Source organism: Ambystoma mexicanum, chromosome 3p (genome assembly GCF_040938575.1).
Source record: "Ambystoma mexicanum isolate Mex_15411 chromosome 3p, UKY_AmexF1_1, whole genome shotgun sequence".
NCBI lineage: Eukaryota > Metazoa > Chordata > Amphibia > Caudata > Ambystomatidae > Ambystoma > Ambystoma mexicanum.
The window spans coordinates 801,978,493-801,996,009 of NC_090925.1; the positions used below are offsets into that span (position 1 = coordinate 801,978,493).

The 17,517-nt window shown below is 43.0% G+C and overlaps 1 protein-coding gene across 2 annotated transcripts in view; it reads right to left on the reverse strand.

Moving 5' to 3' along the window:
* Positions 1-5,084: 5,084 nt before the first annotated feature.
* The window catches only part of LOC138580902 (zinc finger protein 25-like), a 174,572-nt gene continuing 162,139 nt past the window's right edge, over positions 5,085-17,517 (reverse strand). For both annotated transcript variants that reach the window (XM_069651818.1, XM_069651819.1), the window contains one exon: positions 5,085-13,902. In XM_069651818.1, coding sequence (XP_069507919.1) covers positions 12,568-13,902 — 1,335 coding nt within the window. In that variant the 3' untranslated portion in view covers positions 5,085-12,567. The remainder of the gene's footprint in view (positions 13,903-17,517) is intronic.

Sequence of the window (17,517 nt, forward strand, 5' to 3'; positions counted from 1 at the left end):
GCCCCTTAAGTCGCCCCTTATATTCTGGGGCTCCGCTGCGGTTTTCGCTGTACCATACAGTCCACTACAGGAGCGGTTGTTGCAGGGAGGTGTTACGGTCCGTACAGCCCAGTTTATGAAATGGGCTAAGCACCCTCAAGTACTCCCCGCGGTCCCATGTCCCTTATTTGGTAGCTTATTCTTTAAGTGTAAGCAGGGCCATGCAAAGTCCTTTCCAGGACCACTTACCGTGAATTCTCTCTGTCTCCTTGCATAACAAATGCTGATTGTGCGGTCGTACAGGAGGTTTCCAGCTTCTGCCTAGTTTGTTTGAAACGGTCCGGCACATTCGTACCTCCGTTCCGTTCTGCTTCCACAACGTGATGCTTGTGACAGTCCGGGGGGGTGGAGGGGGGTGGGCGGTCTTATGAGTTGCCCGCCAAAGAGCAGCATTAGTCGGTCCTCACTGACCCCAGCAGTGTCACAGGCAGCTCACCCCGGTTTCACACAATGGTCCGCCTGACGTTCTGCTCAGCTCCTCCAATAAGGTACCCCCACATGCCGCTCCTCTGAGGTGCCCTGGCGAGATGCAGGCAGCGGGCAGGGCCTCAGCTACCTCTCCTGGAGCTTTTGAGCTCTGGTTTGAACAATGCTGGAGAACGTTGGTTCCGCCTGCCTGGGTTAATCCCCTAGCGAGCACAGAGGACGTTGCCAGTCACAGCCCTCCACGCCCGTCGGCAGCCGGGTACACCAGTGCAGCGGGGGCGCTGCCGGCCCAGGGGAATCTTCTGCCCCGCGTGAAGTGAAATCAAGATGGGCAGGAAAAACTGATGGGATGCCTGCAGGCTACATATATTTTTGCAGCAGCCTCTTTACCCGCTGAGCTATCTTACTAATTGTTTGTTCTTTGACTTAAGGTGCCATAGTCTGTATATAGTGTTCAACCTACGGAGCGAGTTTATCATGAGAGGGAATTGTGACACATTCACAGAATTTGTCCCTTCTCCCCAAGGGGAGCCACCCTATTTTGGACTAGGGAAGGACTGGGGAAGTGAGCCTGCTAATCTTAACATCTCTTAGGAGACAGGACAAGCGGGCACCCACTGAAGTTGATTTCCCTCAGTGGGCAAGGAATTCCAGAAGGGGATTTTCTTCATCCTCCCAAATGTGTAAAGTCCCCTTTGTTTGTTGGCTATATAGGGGTTGACCAGGATAATTGTGTGGATGGTCCTTTAGGAATAACTGGTATGATTTCTGATCCTGTGATTAGACACTCTTTTTGTGAACCACAGAATTGTCCAATCTTGATTCAGCCTGAACCATAAAGAGGTCATACCAGCAACATCAAGAGAGATGGAAAGGGAAGAGGAAATCCTGCTTGAGTGGCCGCATGAGGAGATGCCCTCCTGGAAGGCAGATGAAGGAAGCAACCCAACGCAGAAGACGTGCTGGGTGGAGGAGCAGAGAATCAGTGGAATGGTGCTCTCTCCAAGACGGTCTGAAGCCAGCCAAGCTTGACCAAAGAAGTCCCAACCATGCCAGAAGTGATTGTCCCTGTGCCGGCACTCCATGGCAATAACGAACCAGGAAAAAAGCAGGACCACCATTCCACGCCAGCTGAGGAGAGCACCTCTCCTGTGGAACGCTGATATGAGAGACAAGGTACACAGTTGCTCCCGGAATTGGGAGGAGGGCAGAGAGATCCGGCCAGACACCAAGATGTGGTGAGAGACCAAATACCCCTAGACGGGGTGAAAGCCTAGCAACCCTCAATGTGTGTGTCAGATGCCCCACAGCGGGATGAGAGGTCAGAGACCCCTAGATGAGGTTAAAGCCAAAAGGCAACAAGGTGTGGTGAGCGATACTATACCCTGCGGTGGTGCAAGAGTATCAAGACCACAAGGCAGGGTGGACTAAAAGCAACCCCAAGGTGAGGTGCAAGGAACAAGACCACAAGGTGGGGTGGGAGAAGCAATACCCCAAAACAGGGAGAGAGATACCTAAACCCAAGGATGAGTGAGAGAGATTATATTCCAGGGTGAACTGAGAGATACACAATCCCAATGCGGGGTGAGAGAAACACTCTAGAGTGGAGTGATAACAGCTTGATTACATGAGTTGGGATTATTATCAGAAGAATATGAGGAATAGAGAGAAATGTTTCTAACCTGAACTTTGAACTTTACAACGAGGCACATGACCTGAGCATCGAGAGAGATTTTTGGGTAGAAGTCAAAAGCCAGCTGCAATTCATAAGTTAAGAAGAACCACGGCTCGATTCCACAAGTCCAAGACTATTGCACCAGAAGAGGAGGAAGAATAAAGAGACATTTTTTTTCGTGAACTTTGAACTGTACAAGCAGGCATTGGGCCTTATGAGCACCCAGAGAAACATTTAGGTGGGGGTCAGAATCAGTCACCATTTCATAGGTTAGGAAGAAATATCTTCACAGACCCATTCTGGTTGAGTTTATCTTAATCCTTCTTTTTGATAGACTCCTCTGTCCCAAAACCTAATCTAACCTAAATTCTGACACTACTACTGTTAGGTTTTGTAAGACTTACTGACAAGTACCCTTTATTATTTTCTTTTACATAGGGCCAAGATCCTCTAGAGAGGTATTTTCGCCCCAAAACTGTTTCTTCAGAATTGTAAACTTATATTTCTTGGCAGGGCCTTCCTAAATTGCATTCTTTCCTGAAGCATTCTGTATGGAATGTATTCTATGTCTTTGCTACCAATAAACGTCCTGTGACAAAGAAACACAATGATAAGATAACTTATAATATAACTGCTAGTCAAATAAATTGGACTGCTAATAAAAAAATATAATTGCCAAAATAATTTAAAAAACGAATGTATGTGATTTTAGATATGTTTTTATTCGTAGGGATCTGTGGATTTTTCGAAAACTTCCCCAATCAATTATTTCTATCATTCTCCTCCACCTGCATTTGTTGGTTACTGTGATATTAATGTTGACGACCACTCTTCTAACTTGCCATACAACAATGTGGCTAATGTCCTGCATGCATTCTCTAACGGTTGACTAATATTGATGATTGAGTAAAATATCGTCTACATTCACTGCACACATACACATACACATTCATTCTATTGTGTTTGTTCCAGTATCTGGGAAACTTTGTTATGTCTGAAACATTTCTTAAGTTTGCAACCAATAAGTGATTAAAGACCTACATTTATTTGCATATGGTCGCTTAAAGTTGGCAACCATCAGAAATTATATCCATGTTCACTGCATTCCTAAGTGTGTTCTCTAATGTCTCAATTATGTTGATGACAATCTGAAAAAACTTCCCACACTTAATAAATACAGTGTACGTAATTTCAATCCTATGTGAGGTCAGTGGTGGGTGATTAATGTTAATGACAAAACACAGCTGTATCGTTTAATTTCTACTGGGCTCATTTTGGAGTTACCTGGAGCATAAATGTAGGGGCTAACGACAGGCATAACAAGGTTATGCCTGTCTTAACGCCTCTATTCACACTCCAGAAAATTTTCATTGTTTTTGAAGGAAAAAACAATTTGTTTTAAGGCCAGCATGAGACGTTCATGCTAGTGTAAAACCAATTATGTCCTATAGAAATCGCCTGCTTTTTCCAAAAAGCAGGCGGTTTCCATAGGAAATCATTGTAAATGCTGCCTGCCATGCATGGCAGGCGCGCTTACTCAATTTGCAGTGTGGAGTGCAAAAGAGAAGTGTTAAGTGTCTCTTTACACTTCCCATTAGCACTCTGCAGTCCAAATGACGAAAACTGTCCGGAGGAGACCCGTTTGCAGGTAGGTGAAAATGTAAGGAGGAGGATAGAACAAGGGCAATGTGCTGTTCTTGGAAGCAAGACCACGCATAACAACAGTGGTTCAAATCCCAGATCCACGATTAGAAACCAAACCCAGGTATGGTATTAGGCGCGTTATTAACAAAAAAAAAAAATGAAAGTAAGTGGTCCCCTTCAGGCAATTCCTGGTTTTAAGAAAATGAACCCTGTGTATATTCTCTGGTGCTTGTATAGCATGTATGAGTATCAAAAATATGCTCCACATTAACATGTCTGTGGCTTAATTCCTACACATACTTGATGGTGACACATTAATTCTGCTGACTAAAGCATTTTCCACAATCAAGGCATATGTATGGTTTCTCTCCAGTGTGTAACTTCAAGTGCAGTGAATCCAATGTGTATTTGAAACAATTTCCACATTCACTAAATACATACATTGTGTACTGTCACAGTCTGGGGAAGAAACAGAAACTTAAAGCGCAAGTAAATGCGGTATAATACCTTTATTTACGGAAGACACATTTAGAAGAGCGCCTATTGGACTCGTGGGGAGGCAACCTATGACACGAGAGGGGAAAATAGGCAGAATGTTATCAGATGTAAGGGGAACCTGAGCAGGTGGAGAGTGCCTATGCTAAAGGACCAAGCTCCAATGTATACATCCTATTATAGTTTCAAGCTCCACGCTGTCTACCCAGGACGAGGGACCGTAGTGGGTTGGAGGATGGCATAAAGGGGTGTGTTTACAAACTACAAACACAAAATCTAGGCAAAACAGAGTAAGGAAGGTGTAAAAATGTAAAGATAATGAAAGGGAACTGATCCAAAGAACCAGAAGTCCAAAGTCCATGCCTTGTCTAACATCAAACAAAAATGCCCATTACACAATTCAGCAAGTCTCTCATATTCCCAGGGTTTGGTTACTCATAATGTCGACCTCATGATACCTAAATCATCTGGCACAACCATGGTTTAGAGTATCCCTGCACACAGATGTTTACAATATGTGATATATGAATAAGTAATTTGTATTGTTAGTCTTATGGTTTACTGTAGCATTTTCAATGCTACCTTAAAACTGAATATCATCTGATTTCTTATCATCTTTTTTCTATTTCCACTTGTGAATATTCAGTTTACAGTAAAATCATCAAAATAAGGTGTTAAATGTGATCATTTATCCACAAGCAAATGGCTCTTGGCTTGGATTTAGGATTCTCTGTCTTCCATCCATCTCAACTGATTTTCAGTCATTTATAATTAAAAATTCTTTCTTTCAAAGAATACAAAATGGTCAATAAAACCAATACTTTATTAAGTGGTAAAATCACAGTCATATATTAAAATGAGCAACAACACATTCAGATCACTCACAATTAATGTTTAGCACAAGTCATACATAAACATCGTTAACATAATATAATTCCTTTTACACATTAAGTACTAACCTGCACTCAATGTATTGTCCATTTTGAGGAGTTTATGACAGGATTTCTTAGTGTTAACAAAAAAAGCAGAGACGTAAGTCAGCCATTAGGATTCCATATACTTTTAGATGAGACAAAATCCTTTCCCTTCTAAATAAAGCAGATCTTAGGTACGTTTTCACAGCAAACCGAGTGGGGCTATCAGGTAACATGCAAAACTGGAGCAGAAAAAAAACGGGTTACACAGAATGAATTACGGATCATTGAGAGCTGGGACCAGGGTTCTTGCCCTATTTTCTATAGAAAATGGACAAAAAAGGGAAAACGTGCATGTATTTTCCAAGACACAGCCACACACACCCATGTGTACTCTGGCGCCATTTACCTGCACAAATTCCAGTGGTGGTCTTAAATTTGCACCAATTTAACTTGGTCTTCAATTCATGCTCCATGTCCTTGCACAAGAAGGCTGTGGCAAGGTTGCATATCACTGTGCAAAATCCACACCTCATCTCCCTGCTTTGCTGAACTCCTTTGCAGGTAAATGTAGTGGTGCAAATAATAGTTGGGAAAGATAATTACAATTAAGAAAAACAAACATGCATCACTAGGAGTGAAGACACATTAAAAAGAAGGTGAACACAGGAAATGGAAAGCTCTGAACAGAGAAGACTCCAGAAATGATGGACAAACATTAAAAGTGAACACAGTAAGCAAACAAAATAAAATGTTAGATGGATTTGAAAAGAAAAAATGGGAGAATGGTGTTGGTGTTTGCCCCACAGTAGGAGATCTTCCATGTAGCTGTAGATTCTGACTGTATGCACATTATAGCGAAAGGAAAACTCTTATTTGGTAAGTGATGGTCCAAAAGAGTCAGCAGCCTCCTAGAACACAGTACAGAGCCTTGCGGAGGAAGTCAAAGGTTGACCAATCAACCAAAACCCTTACTGTACTTTCCATGATGGTTGTATGTTTGGGGTAGTTGTGTGCGATAGTTGCTGACTCAATGCGAGGCTGACAACTGCTTGTGGTTTTATCCAAATTAAACATTTTATTAAAAGTAAAAAGTGCAAATTAAATCTCACCAAACATACTCTATTAGGGTGTTCCCTGCCTATTCTAATGTCTGAGGGATTAACCCCTAGCATCAACAAAACTGGCCCTCACTCTAAACAACAGAACATTCCAGATAAACCATAAACAACATAATAAAAAAGAATAACCAATGATTTGAATGACCTCCACCTGTCCTGGGTACATCCTTTTCCCAGGATTGATTAGTCACCTTCTTAGAAATGTTCAAAAGGAAAATATAGTCTTGAACCAGTTCTTATGAGCGCTAAAGGAAAAATGTCAAGTTCACCAAACAAACTCCCACTGGCACAGTTCTTCAGCCTTCCGTTTAAAGTTCCCTTTGCAAGTTTAGCAACGAAAGCAGCACCAGTGGTAATCCTGGATATCATTCTTCCATGATAGGTTTGCCACAGTTTGTTTAAACAAATAAACAACTTCTGCTTTAACAACCTCTTTGTTATTCTTGACCTCTGCAGTGTCTTTGGTATACTTGTCAGGATGCTTCTTCTCAGGGTGTTGCTTCTCTCTTGACAACCCCATTCTACTACTGTTACTGGGGAGGAGTCTCCTTTTGCCCCACAATATACTACTAACTTAAATCACTACTAACAGTATAAGATGCACTGACAACAATATACAACCACAGTTCAGTTAGGTCTACTCCAACTTGATGCTTTAGAAAATATAAAGTGTTTGAAAACAAGACTCTCGACCTCCATAGGTAGGCAATGCACTCTTCTCTCCTGAGCTATGAGAAAAGGGCAGCCTCTTTGCCTCTTTATTACCACCAATGTAATCTGCCTCAGCTTCCCGATTGCTTCTCTGTTAGCTTCAACAGTCTCAGCCTTACATATTATGTATGGCTTTAGTCCTTTTACAAGCACCCAGCTCCCTTCCCCAGCTCCACTCACACGTTCATGGTTCCATTAGTTACCCATAAGCTGTATTGCCACACTTTCAGCTTGGGATAACAAGGTCAGACTTGTATAAGAGGACACCGGACCTTCAACAACTCAACACTCTCAGAATGTGTCTGGATAGTTCTTAACAGGGCTAGTTTTATTATAGAAAGGGTTCACCTACTGGCTTGGGTAATGCTTGCTCTTCTCTTTAGGTTAATAACTTCTGTCTTCTTTGAATACCTGCCCTAAATGTTACAAGGATATTTCTTCAATATAGAAACATATTTGGGACATTATTGGCTTATTGCGGGAAAGAGAGAGGGGGAAACAAATGCTTTTTAGTTCAGAAGATAATGGCACACTTCTGAAGAAAAATGATGACATTTGTGGTGCATTTAGAAGGTTTTATGCATCATTGTATTGTGAAGATAGATTTGTAGATGAAGTTGAAGTGACTGATTTTGTAGAACATATTTGTATCCCGGAGTTAAATGATAGTGATAGACTTCTTTTGGATGGAGACATTTTGGTACAGGAAATGATCTATTCTATGGGGTGCATGTCTCCTGGCAAATCCCCAGGGCAGGATGGATTCCCAATTGAATGCTATGGTGCATTTTGCGCTTCCCTTACGCCCTTTATGGTTGATCTTTTTACAGAGATTATTAATTCCGAACAGATGGCTGATTCCATGAAAACTGCAGTGATCTCTGTGATCCCTAAGCCTGGGAAAGATCATTCGATCTGTGGAAATTATAGACCCATATCCCTGCTAAATGCAGATGTCAAACTTCTGGCAAAGATTTATGCAGTAACAATGAACCTGTTGTTGCTGAAGTAGATTCAACAAAATCAGGCAGGATTTATTTTTGGCAGAAATAGTTTTGATAATTTAAGAGAGCTTTTAGATGTTGGGAATTAAAATTAAAAGGGTAATTCACCGGACCCTTACGCTGCAGTTAGTACTGATGCGGTAAAGGCATTCGATAGAGTAAGTTGGATCTTACTTCGACAAGTATTGATAAAAGTCAATAGTGGATCTTGTATATTAAAACGTTTTAATGCATTATATAGAGATGCTGTGTGAAGGGTCTTGGTGAATGGTTGCTTATCTGAGTGTTTTCCTATTTAACGTGGCATTCAGCAGGGTTGTCCTTTATCCCCTCTTTTTTAAAATCTTTTTATTGAGCCCATGGCTATCTCTTTTAGAGGAAATTATGGTATTACATTTGTGTCATTGGGTGACTGCGTTTCCAAGGTCCTACTGTATGCGGATGACCTTCTAGTTTTACTTTCTGACCCTGAACCATCGTTTAAGGAGTTAGTATCAACTCTGCATTGATTTTCCCTATTTCATCTGTGTGTCATAGAGTTCTCTTGGGAGGATTTGCCTTTCTGAATATTGCTTCATACCATAGAGACTTCAACCTCCGCACATTACACTTTTGGTTGAGGGAAGATGCTGCTACTTGCCCAAATTATTTTAGCATAGATAAATCCTCTGTTCATCCAATTCCTCTGGATTGCCTCCTTAGTATGGACAAATAAATAGCTGTTGATAAGACCCTTCTATTTGTCAGGCATGTCTTGAAAGATTGGAAGAAGTGTTGTGAGACCTCAGGGGTAAAATACCGTCTGAGGTTGGAATCTTCTATCTGGGGGAACTCAGCGATTCAATTTAATAATCATTCCATATCATGGCTTTCCTGGTAGTCTTTAGGTATCTGGAAAATTGGGCACATTTTTGATGGCACTTCTATGCTTAGATTCAAGTTCTTGAGATGTAAATATAAGCTGAGAATATCAGAAGTACGCCGTTATTGTGTACTTTGTGAGATATTTTAATTATTATTTGTGCCGTTGAACGCTTCTGTACATAGTGCCCCCCCCCTATATTGCATTTGTCTAGGAGTGAACTTCTTTCAGCTTCTACCTTGTATAAGCTCCTTGAACCAAAGGATGTTAATGTGACATCTGAATGCGGTAGTGAGATATGGAGTTCAGATCTGCGTTTTGATCTCTCGGATGGTGAGTGGAATCGCATTTGTGTAGACCCTTGTAGATATAAAAATTGATCTAGATTTGAGATATACTCAACAGCGGGTCATACACTGTTTTTAATGGTACCCTTCAAAGATGAAACGATGTAAACTTATACAAGATGATATTTGCTGGAATTGTAAATCAGATGGTGGTACAGGTTTGCATATGTTTTGGTCATTCCTGGAAATTACTTGTTTTTGGGAGGCTGTCATTCATCAGACAGATCTTGTGCTGGGTTTTTCACTCCCTCATACTCTGTTAGTATGTGTGCTGGGTTTGTCCCCTATGGATCTTCGGGTGTCTGCTGATTTACTCTTTTGGGCATGCAGGGCGTTGATGGTTCTTCTTTTTCTCTCTTCCTCCTTCTCACTTCCCCCCCTCTATATATTATTTTATTTCCTTTGATGTCCCTTCTACTGTAGACATCAGCAACAAACATTTTTAAAACAACAAGAAGGGGAGGAGAAAAAAAAGAAAAAAAAGGGGGAAAAACAATAAGAATGTATTTATTGATATTTGTCTAATGTTATTATTGTATTAGTTCCTAATTTAGATTTTTATGCAATGAACAACCTTTACTCGCTTCCACACCTATACGAGATATTATTGAGCTAGCAACAGTTACCGGCAAGCTTTTAAAAGTGAACCTGCATACAGAGCTAAACTCACCAACCCCAGGGACACTATGTTTGCAGATTGCTTCCACTTCCTGACCTCTTCGGGCTCTGCTACTTCTTTAGACACTCTTGGACCCACATCCCTCAGCAGCACAGATATCTTTAGTCCGGCCTTATCCACGAGAAGTCTCCTGTCATCCTCTGTCCCTCGGCTTGCTTTAGTACACAGGCCTCAGGTTGCAGCACGTTCTTGGCTCTGCATTCACAGTCATTAGGCACACCTGGGAAGTCTTTCAGTCGCAACATGTCTCTCTCAGTGCAGCCATGGCACAGCAGGGTTTGTGAACACAGGACTCTCTCAGGACTTGCAGGTGAAATCTGGTTTCCACTTGCCCCGGCGTCCTTTAAGTGAACATACTTCCTCATGAGCTGTCAGCCTCATGCTCTTCTCCTCTGCTACTGCTACCAGCCTACCGGTTCCTGCTCCAGCTCCATTCTACTTCTTCCTCCTTCTGTAGCCATTTATGACTCTCAGGTGGGGCAATTAAGTTCCGGTGCAGACCCTCAGCGTTAATTGCCTGACCTTTGCAAAGGCTGTTAGGCCTACTCGCCTGTCCGTCATTTCTACATGCCTCCTGAGCCCTCTTCTTCATCTCAGTCTCTGTGGCGTTATGGAACATGTAGTTCCCTTTAGAGAAGTTATGCTTTCCCACTTCTTTTGAGTGGCAAAAAGCCATCAAAAGGGAGGGACTTTGGGGAAAGTTAAAAAGCGGTTCCTCCCAGTCTTCCTGGTCTGAGTCCCCCCCACCATGTGATCCTCCCACAGTACACCACCCTCATGGTCGTGATCAGAGAGCGCCTGCCTTTCCCAGGCCACCTGAGAAGGGTCCCAGGCCAGGTTTCTGGGGAGAATCCTATCAGATTCTTCACATTGTGCTTTAAAAAGAAATCAGGGCATAAAATGCAGTACAGAATTACAAACTGGTGTAGGGGGTCAGAAAGTGAGCGTGGCCTCCTACATATTACCCCGGAAATCAGTGCATGAAGCGGAATCCTGTGCAGGACTGCCCTTATTGAATCATAGTTTTTTTGTGGTCTACCTGACATGACAATTCCTATCTTGTCATCTAGTAAAGTGAAAGAGGTGAACAGACATAAGTCATGTAAACCTCATCAGGTGAGGAGAGTGAAGCCAACGTTAACAGTCGTCTCATCCCTCTTTCCTCAAAGGCCAGAAAAGTCCCCGAAATTCGGTGTGGTTTAGCGTGGTCATATGTGTCACTACACACCAGTTGATGTTGCTGGTGTGCCACATAATGAGGAATTGTGCTACTGCTTTTGATTGTGCATTACTGTGCTGCTTCAGACTCACATAATGCATAAACCTAATGCTCATACTTTGGCTGTTGGACTGGTACTTCTGAATTAGCGATTAAATAACTATATTGATGCTCTGGAGCCTGTCGCAAGAGCATAATAACGTGAACAAGTGATTAGACTGATGGAACAGCAGATGCCACTTAGAGGTCCGATTAGCTACACTTTGCAATAGAAATGGAACAAATAATGTTGGCACCAATTATGCGGCTTTTCTAATGGGGAACGCGGCTAACAGGTTTTACCTGGCTCCGTATTATCTGGAAATGATTGCCCTATGGCAGAAATTAAACACATTGGTTTTTTTCTATGTTTGCTGTGTAACAAAAATATATTAAGCATATACTTTTTTAATGTTACACAGCAAGCAGAGTACAAATCACGTTTTAGCAACAATGCAAATGTTATATAATCTGGCCCCTGAATACAGTTAAACCCTACCTTTTTCAACAACCTAGCACGGCAGGCTTTGTGAGGACCCGCGGGGAGGTGCCACCAAATTCCCATGGTACCATGTATTGATACAGCCAAGGGTGTCCTCCCGATGCCTGTGAGAGATGCTCCTCATCACACAATATCCATAGACAAATACAAATATCAACTTCGAGTCTCTGCGACTAAGGTTTAAATAGTTTTAAAGCGTATAACCCAGGTGCGATTGGATAACATGAAATTGCTACCAAACTCTCCATATTACCCAACCCCAGCAATGAAACGAAGAAGGGAGTGTTAATGTGGATAGCATCATTGGACAATACCTGGACCAAATTTTTGTTACATTTACACAGGAGAATAAGTCTAGCCACTCTGTAAATGTAGAACAATAATACAATAATCCCTTATTTACACAATACAAGACCAACAACATCTATCTCATATTCATATGGACACAATTGAAAAGCATTAATGAATCTCAATAATTTGTTTCATTTCTTGTCCATGGGTTCATGAGAATAGCATACAAAAAAGTGCATTTAGCAAGAGGACTAAAAAAGAATAATCTACTGTGTTCTGAGTAATTCATGGTTTTGAGGCTATTCATTGATCTGGGGATCTAGGGATACTTCGGGGCTGTTCTCTCATTTTCTATCAAAGTTCACGATCAGGACTCAAGAAATAGAAAACGAAAAATCCCTCAAAACATCCTATAGTTCTCCTCCATGTGTGTGTGACACTCTGTGACAGCAGGCGTGGTAATCCTTGCAGCATGTTCTCTTAAGGGTCAACAATGGCATTTCACTTGGATGGGCACAGTGACTAGATCCGCCATCTCAGCGAAGGGGAAACGCATGCACAATAAACATTTATGCACCAGAGTTCCCTTGGGCAAAGCATCACAATGTGTCTTTGTGTTCTAGGTTTACAGGTTGAGCAGCCTCAGTCCCTGGCAGAGCTGGAGACACTGATGGTGGGGACACTGAAAATAATGTGGGAGCTTGGGGAGGCCTCTTACCAGTCTCCTCCGCTGCTCTTGTCGGCGATGATTTTGGAGGAGCGACAGTGGTAAGAGACTTAAAGATGAATGTTGCGGCCTTCAGAACCACCGGCCGGGAAATGGCAGAAGATTCCACTGACAACTGGTTCTCACTGTGCTTCTTTATGTTATTCTTTTCTCCTGGCACATTAGCATACACCGTGCTCGACAGAGGTGGTGCTTTCATACTCCTCCCCCAGTTCCTACCTCTTTCCTTTTCTAAATAGTCATCTTCGCTCTCGCTGTCGGTCTCTGGTTGTGTCGTCACTGAAAACTTCCTTTGCAAACTTCTGATGTAGCTTCCCCCCCTTTCTTGCTTCCTGTTTCCACGTTGGCGATGACACATTTGGATCCTTCTGTGCTTGATTAGGTGAGACAGACACGTGAATCGCTTCTCACATTCATTACAGGCATAGGGTCTGATGTGAATCAATTTGTGCTCATGGAGACCTTTCTTAAGACTAAAGGTTTTGTCACACTGTGAACAGGAGTAGCGGCTCTTGCCTAAGGTTTTCAAAAGTATCTTCCGATTTGCATTGCCAAGTTGATATATGTTGAGTGGTCTTTCGGAGTTAGTGCCCCCAAATCTCTTTGCGTGAGTTCTCTGATGGCGTTGAAGGTTTCCCTTCTGGTTAAAGCACTTTCCACAGTGAGAGCAGAAAAAGGGCCTCTCGCCGGTGTGGACTCTCTTATGTCGTTCTAGATGGGCCATCTGAGTAAATTTCTTTCCGCACACAATGCAGGAATAGTAGGCCTTCCGGATATGGATTCCCTGGCCAATCTGAAGCGTTTCTTTCAAAGAAAAGTCCTCAGGGTCCATTTTAAAAGAGAGGGGGCTCTCGCCTGTGTGTGTTCTCTGATGTATCACAAGGTGTGCCTTTCGGGGAAAGATCCTTTCACACCACGTGCACGAAAAGGACCTGTCTACAACATGGGTTCTCCGATGTATCACAAGATGGGACTTTCGAGGAAAGGTCATTTCACACTGCGTGCAAGGGAATGATCCACCCCCTATGTGGCTTCTTTCATGTAACACAAGGTGTGCCTTGCGTGGGAAGCTCTTCTCACACTGCGTGCAGGAAAACGTTTGTTCACCGGAGTTTATCTGCTTGTGGCATAAGCTATTTACCTCTTGAGTAGGACTCGTCTCACGGTCTGTATATGAATCAGTCTCGTTCTCCTTCATATTCAAAGCCTGTAGAGAATCACACCCACAAAGAAAAACATCAACATATTATACAAAGATTAGTGACCGACGTCCTTAAGAAATCACAAAGTATATTTAGGTTATTAAAAGACAATCTGGAAAGGTTCAGGAAAATATGATATTAACAGTATGAGATCCTCCATTATATAAAAAAACGTGCAAAGTTGAGGGTAGCAGGAGAGCTGCAAAGCATAATCAAAGAATACACATTCTTCCTTCCACTGTATAACCTTCTGACATGGCTAACCCATATCTCTTCGTGAATCCTTTTTATTTGTATTCTCGCTCTCTTTGTGAATCCGTTTTATTTGTATTCCACCATCAATTAAGTTCTGTTCCTGCTCACTTAGCTATTTATATCTGGCCCAGCGAAACGTACCTGGATTCAGATTACAGAAGTTGATTCTTTTGTCCAAGGTGTCCAAAGGTATTGACTTCCTACCATCATACCCACTGTTTCCTTGACTGTTCACTGAGACATTCAGAGATAGCATCAGGCTCAAGGCACATTCTGCAGTCTGGCTATAGTCACCTCATACTGCCAGTGCAGACCGCAGTCTCCCACACGGGTGAAGCACCCATGAATCTTACACAGCACCACCTCTCACTCTGTGATGCTGTTTTTGTCCATTGCAGATATCTGTGAAGGAGTGGCTCATTGTTGCAATGGGTAAGTTACTTTGGGTCTTTAAAGAAATGCTTTTAAAACATTGGCAGGGTCAAATCAGCGAGCACCGAACATGGTCTGTATTTATCGGTACACTCCCACATTCATACCTGGCTGACAGCCACTCTCAGGCTCCCCCTGTGCTGCCCTTCCCTGAACGCCATTAAAAAGATCTTACCTGCTGCTGCGCTTCTTCCATACCTTGCTCCTGGTCGTGCTTCATCCCATGAAAGATAACTGCCTTGGATTTACATATTTATTTTAATTTATTTTCATTGGAAATCAACCTGAACCCAAATCAACCCCTGGTTCACTCAGTGAAGCCAGCCAATCTCAACCCCCATTCAATCACTACGCTTCGGTGCAGACATCAATGAAAAAAACACTCTCTGGGATAAGAGAACAGACTATAATAGCAACAAGCTCCAGTTGCTAAGAATGGGTTGCAGGAGGAAGAGGAGGCTTCTGTTCAGGGAAGGCCAGAATTAAGAAGGAACTGGAAGACCAGGGGGCTGTAGGAGTGGATGAGACTTGGTGTTAGCAGGAGGGGTTAGTGAGAGCTGAAGAGGTGAGGAAGCAGGTAGTAGTAGCAAGGCACGTGGTGAAGCAGATACGGATGGAGACTGTTCACTCTGGAACGGAGTCAAAGGCAGTGATAGCAGCAGAGTAAAGGCAGCATGGTAAATCCTGGAGTTAATTAAAGGAGGTCGTAACATCAAAGGAAAGGTGGAAGTAGGTAAAATCTCAAATTGAGCAAAAGGAGTTGGTGAAAACAGAGGGAAGGAGGAGGGAGATAATAATAACAGAAGTAGAAAGGAAGGAAGTGGTTAGAGCAGGAATGAAGAGGAGGGAGCAGGTAGCGTCAGAGTTGGGAGTGGGACAGAACAAGATGAAGATCAAGGAATAGCCATGAATAATTAGCTGTTCCAAAGGCCTGGATTCCTAGCTACCCGCATTTCAGAAGGAGAAACATTTGGACAAAAGTCCATTCTGTTTATGGTTTCAGTTGGAGAAGACTATTCTGTTTTTTGTTTTATTTGGGAAGAACATGGTTTTATATTTAAATTGGCCCAGTTCTTCTTGGCTATAGGTGTCCAATATGTGAATTTCTTTTTAAATATTTAAAGACTTAAAGACAATCAGTGTTTATTTTATTTATAATACAGACATATGAGTGGGTTGGATATGTGCTTTTAGAAATAATGTGAACAGAAAAATGTAAACGCTAAACATAATACAATGCACCTTCAAACATAGCGTTGTTGCTATTCAATTGTATTCTGACTAAATGCAAAGCTTTAACTTTTGAACTTTAAGTAATACTTTGCATTGCTGCAAACTGATTAATCTTCTTCAACTGCATACACAATTCGTTTCATGTTGATCTTCAAGAGACCGAGAACTTTCTTTAAGTATTAAACTTAAACACCACAATAAAAACGATGACGGTGAATGAGTATGCAGCTATCTGTCTGTGGATCAAACTATAATAAAATGAGTATGATTTTCTATAAACCACACAAAAAACTGAGGGCATGGAAATTGAGAAGAAGCCTTCCCACCACAAGCACAAAGCAAAGGGGTCAGAAAAGTAAAGGTCACAAATACAGCTACTGTATGAGAATTCATTGAAATTAGTCAATCCTACTTTAACTGTAAAATAAACTAGGTGTGATGCTATTCAGGCTCAGCTCGATTGTCTAATGGTGATGAGGTAAAATGTGCAGCTGTTATCCACAAAATGTATCAATAATGTTCATAGAAGGTTTAACTAGTTATTTTAATCTTGATTACAGCCAACACGTGTTTCGACACAAGCGTCATTATCAAGGCTGTGTAATTCATAACATGTACATGATATAATGATCAAATAATAATGAACCTGTCACGCCACTTCTGGGGAGACCGAGGTCCAGTGCGAACGCTTTCCCTTCTCCTTCCTGGCGGATCTACCCGCGCTTTCGCGTCTGGGGAGCCGCCAGGAGGAGAGCTTCAGGAACCGCTGTTGGTGGGCTGCGGCGCATGCGCGGGAGACCGCTGTCTCGGTTCCGCGCATGCGCCGTAGATCGGGCCTGTACACTGGGAAGGGCTTGCCTTCCAAGCCTCGTTTTGGGTCCGCCGGCGCTCGGAGATGAAACGGCTTGCGTTTCAGGCCTCGCGGGTGCCGGCGGCCCATAAAAGGAAACCGCAACAGAAGCTATCGCGTCTCAACGCGGAAGCTTCGTTCGTGTTGCTCGCTCCTGGTTTCCTGTGATTCCAGCTTCCTATTACCCTGCCTTGTCCTCTGCCTGCCTGGGCTCCCTTCCCTACTTTGGGTCCCTTGTCCTTCTTGTCCTGCCTTCAGCCTGCCTGGGTATCCTGTCCTACTTGCCCTGCATTCAGCCTGCCTGGGTATCCTGTCCTACTTGCCCTGCATTCAGCCTGCCTGGGTATCCTGTTCTACTTACCTTACCTTCAGTCTACCTAGGGTCCTGTTGCCTGCTTACCCTTTTGTCTGCTTGGGAGTCTAGTTAGCTTAGGGTCTTTTGGGTCCCTCTTGTTCTGATTTCAGTCTCCTTGGTTCCTTGTTCTTGCCCTGTGTTTCCCTGGTTCAAGGGTTCCCCGCTGATTCCCTGGGGACCTATCAGGCCCTTTCCAGTCTGTTCCCTTCCAATCTGGTTCCCCTTTTTTCAGTCTGATTCCGTCTGGTGCCTGGTGTCCCATCTTCAACCAGCTATCCGAAGTTCGCCTGCAGTTTGGTGCATCGACCTTCACCTTGGACTTCGCCTTGTTTCAACTCTTCAAACTGACAGTTGCCTCTCCTGTCTGTGCTTGCACAGTCCCACCGTCACGTTAATCAGGAGAGTGCCTTCCGTGACGCTGGGAGTCTGTCCATCCTCCACCCTGTACCATTTGGGTGGTGGAGAGGCGGGTTCCCCGAATCACACACTCATCAT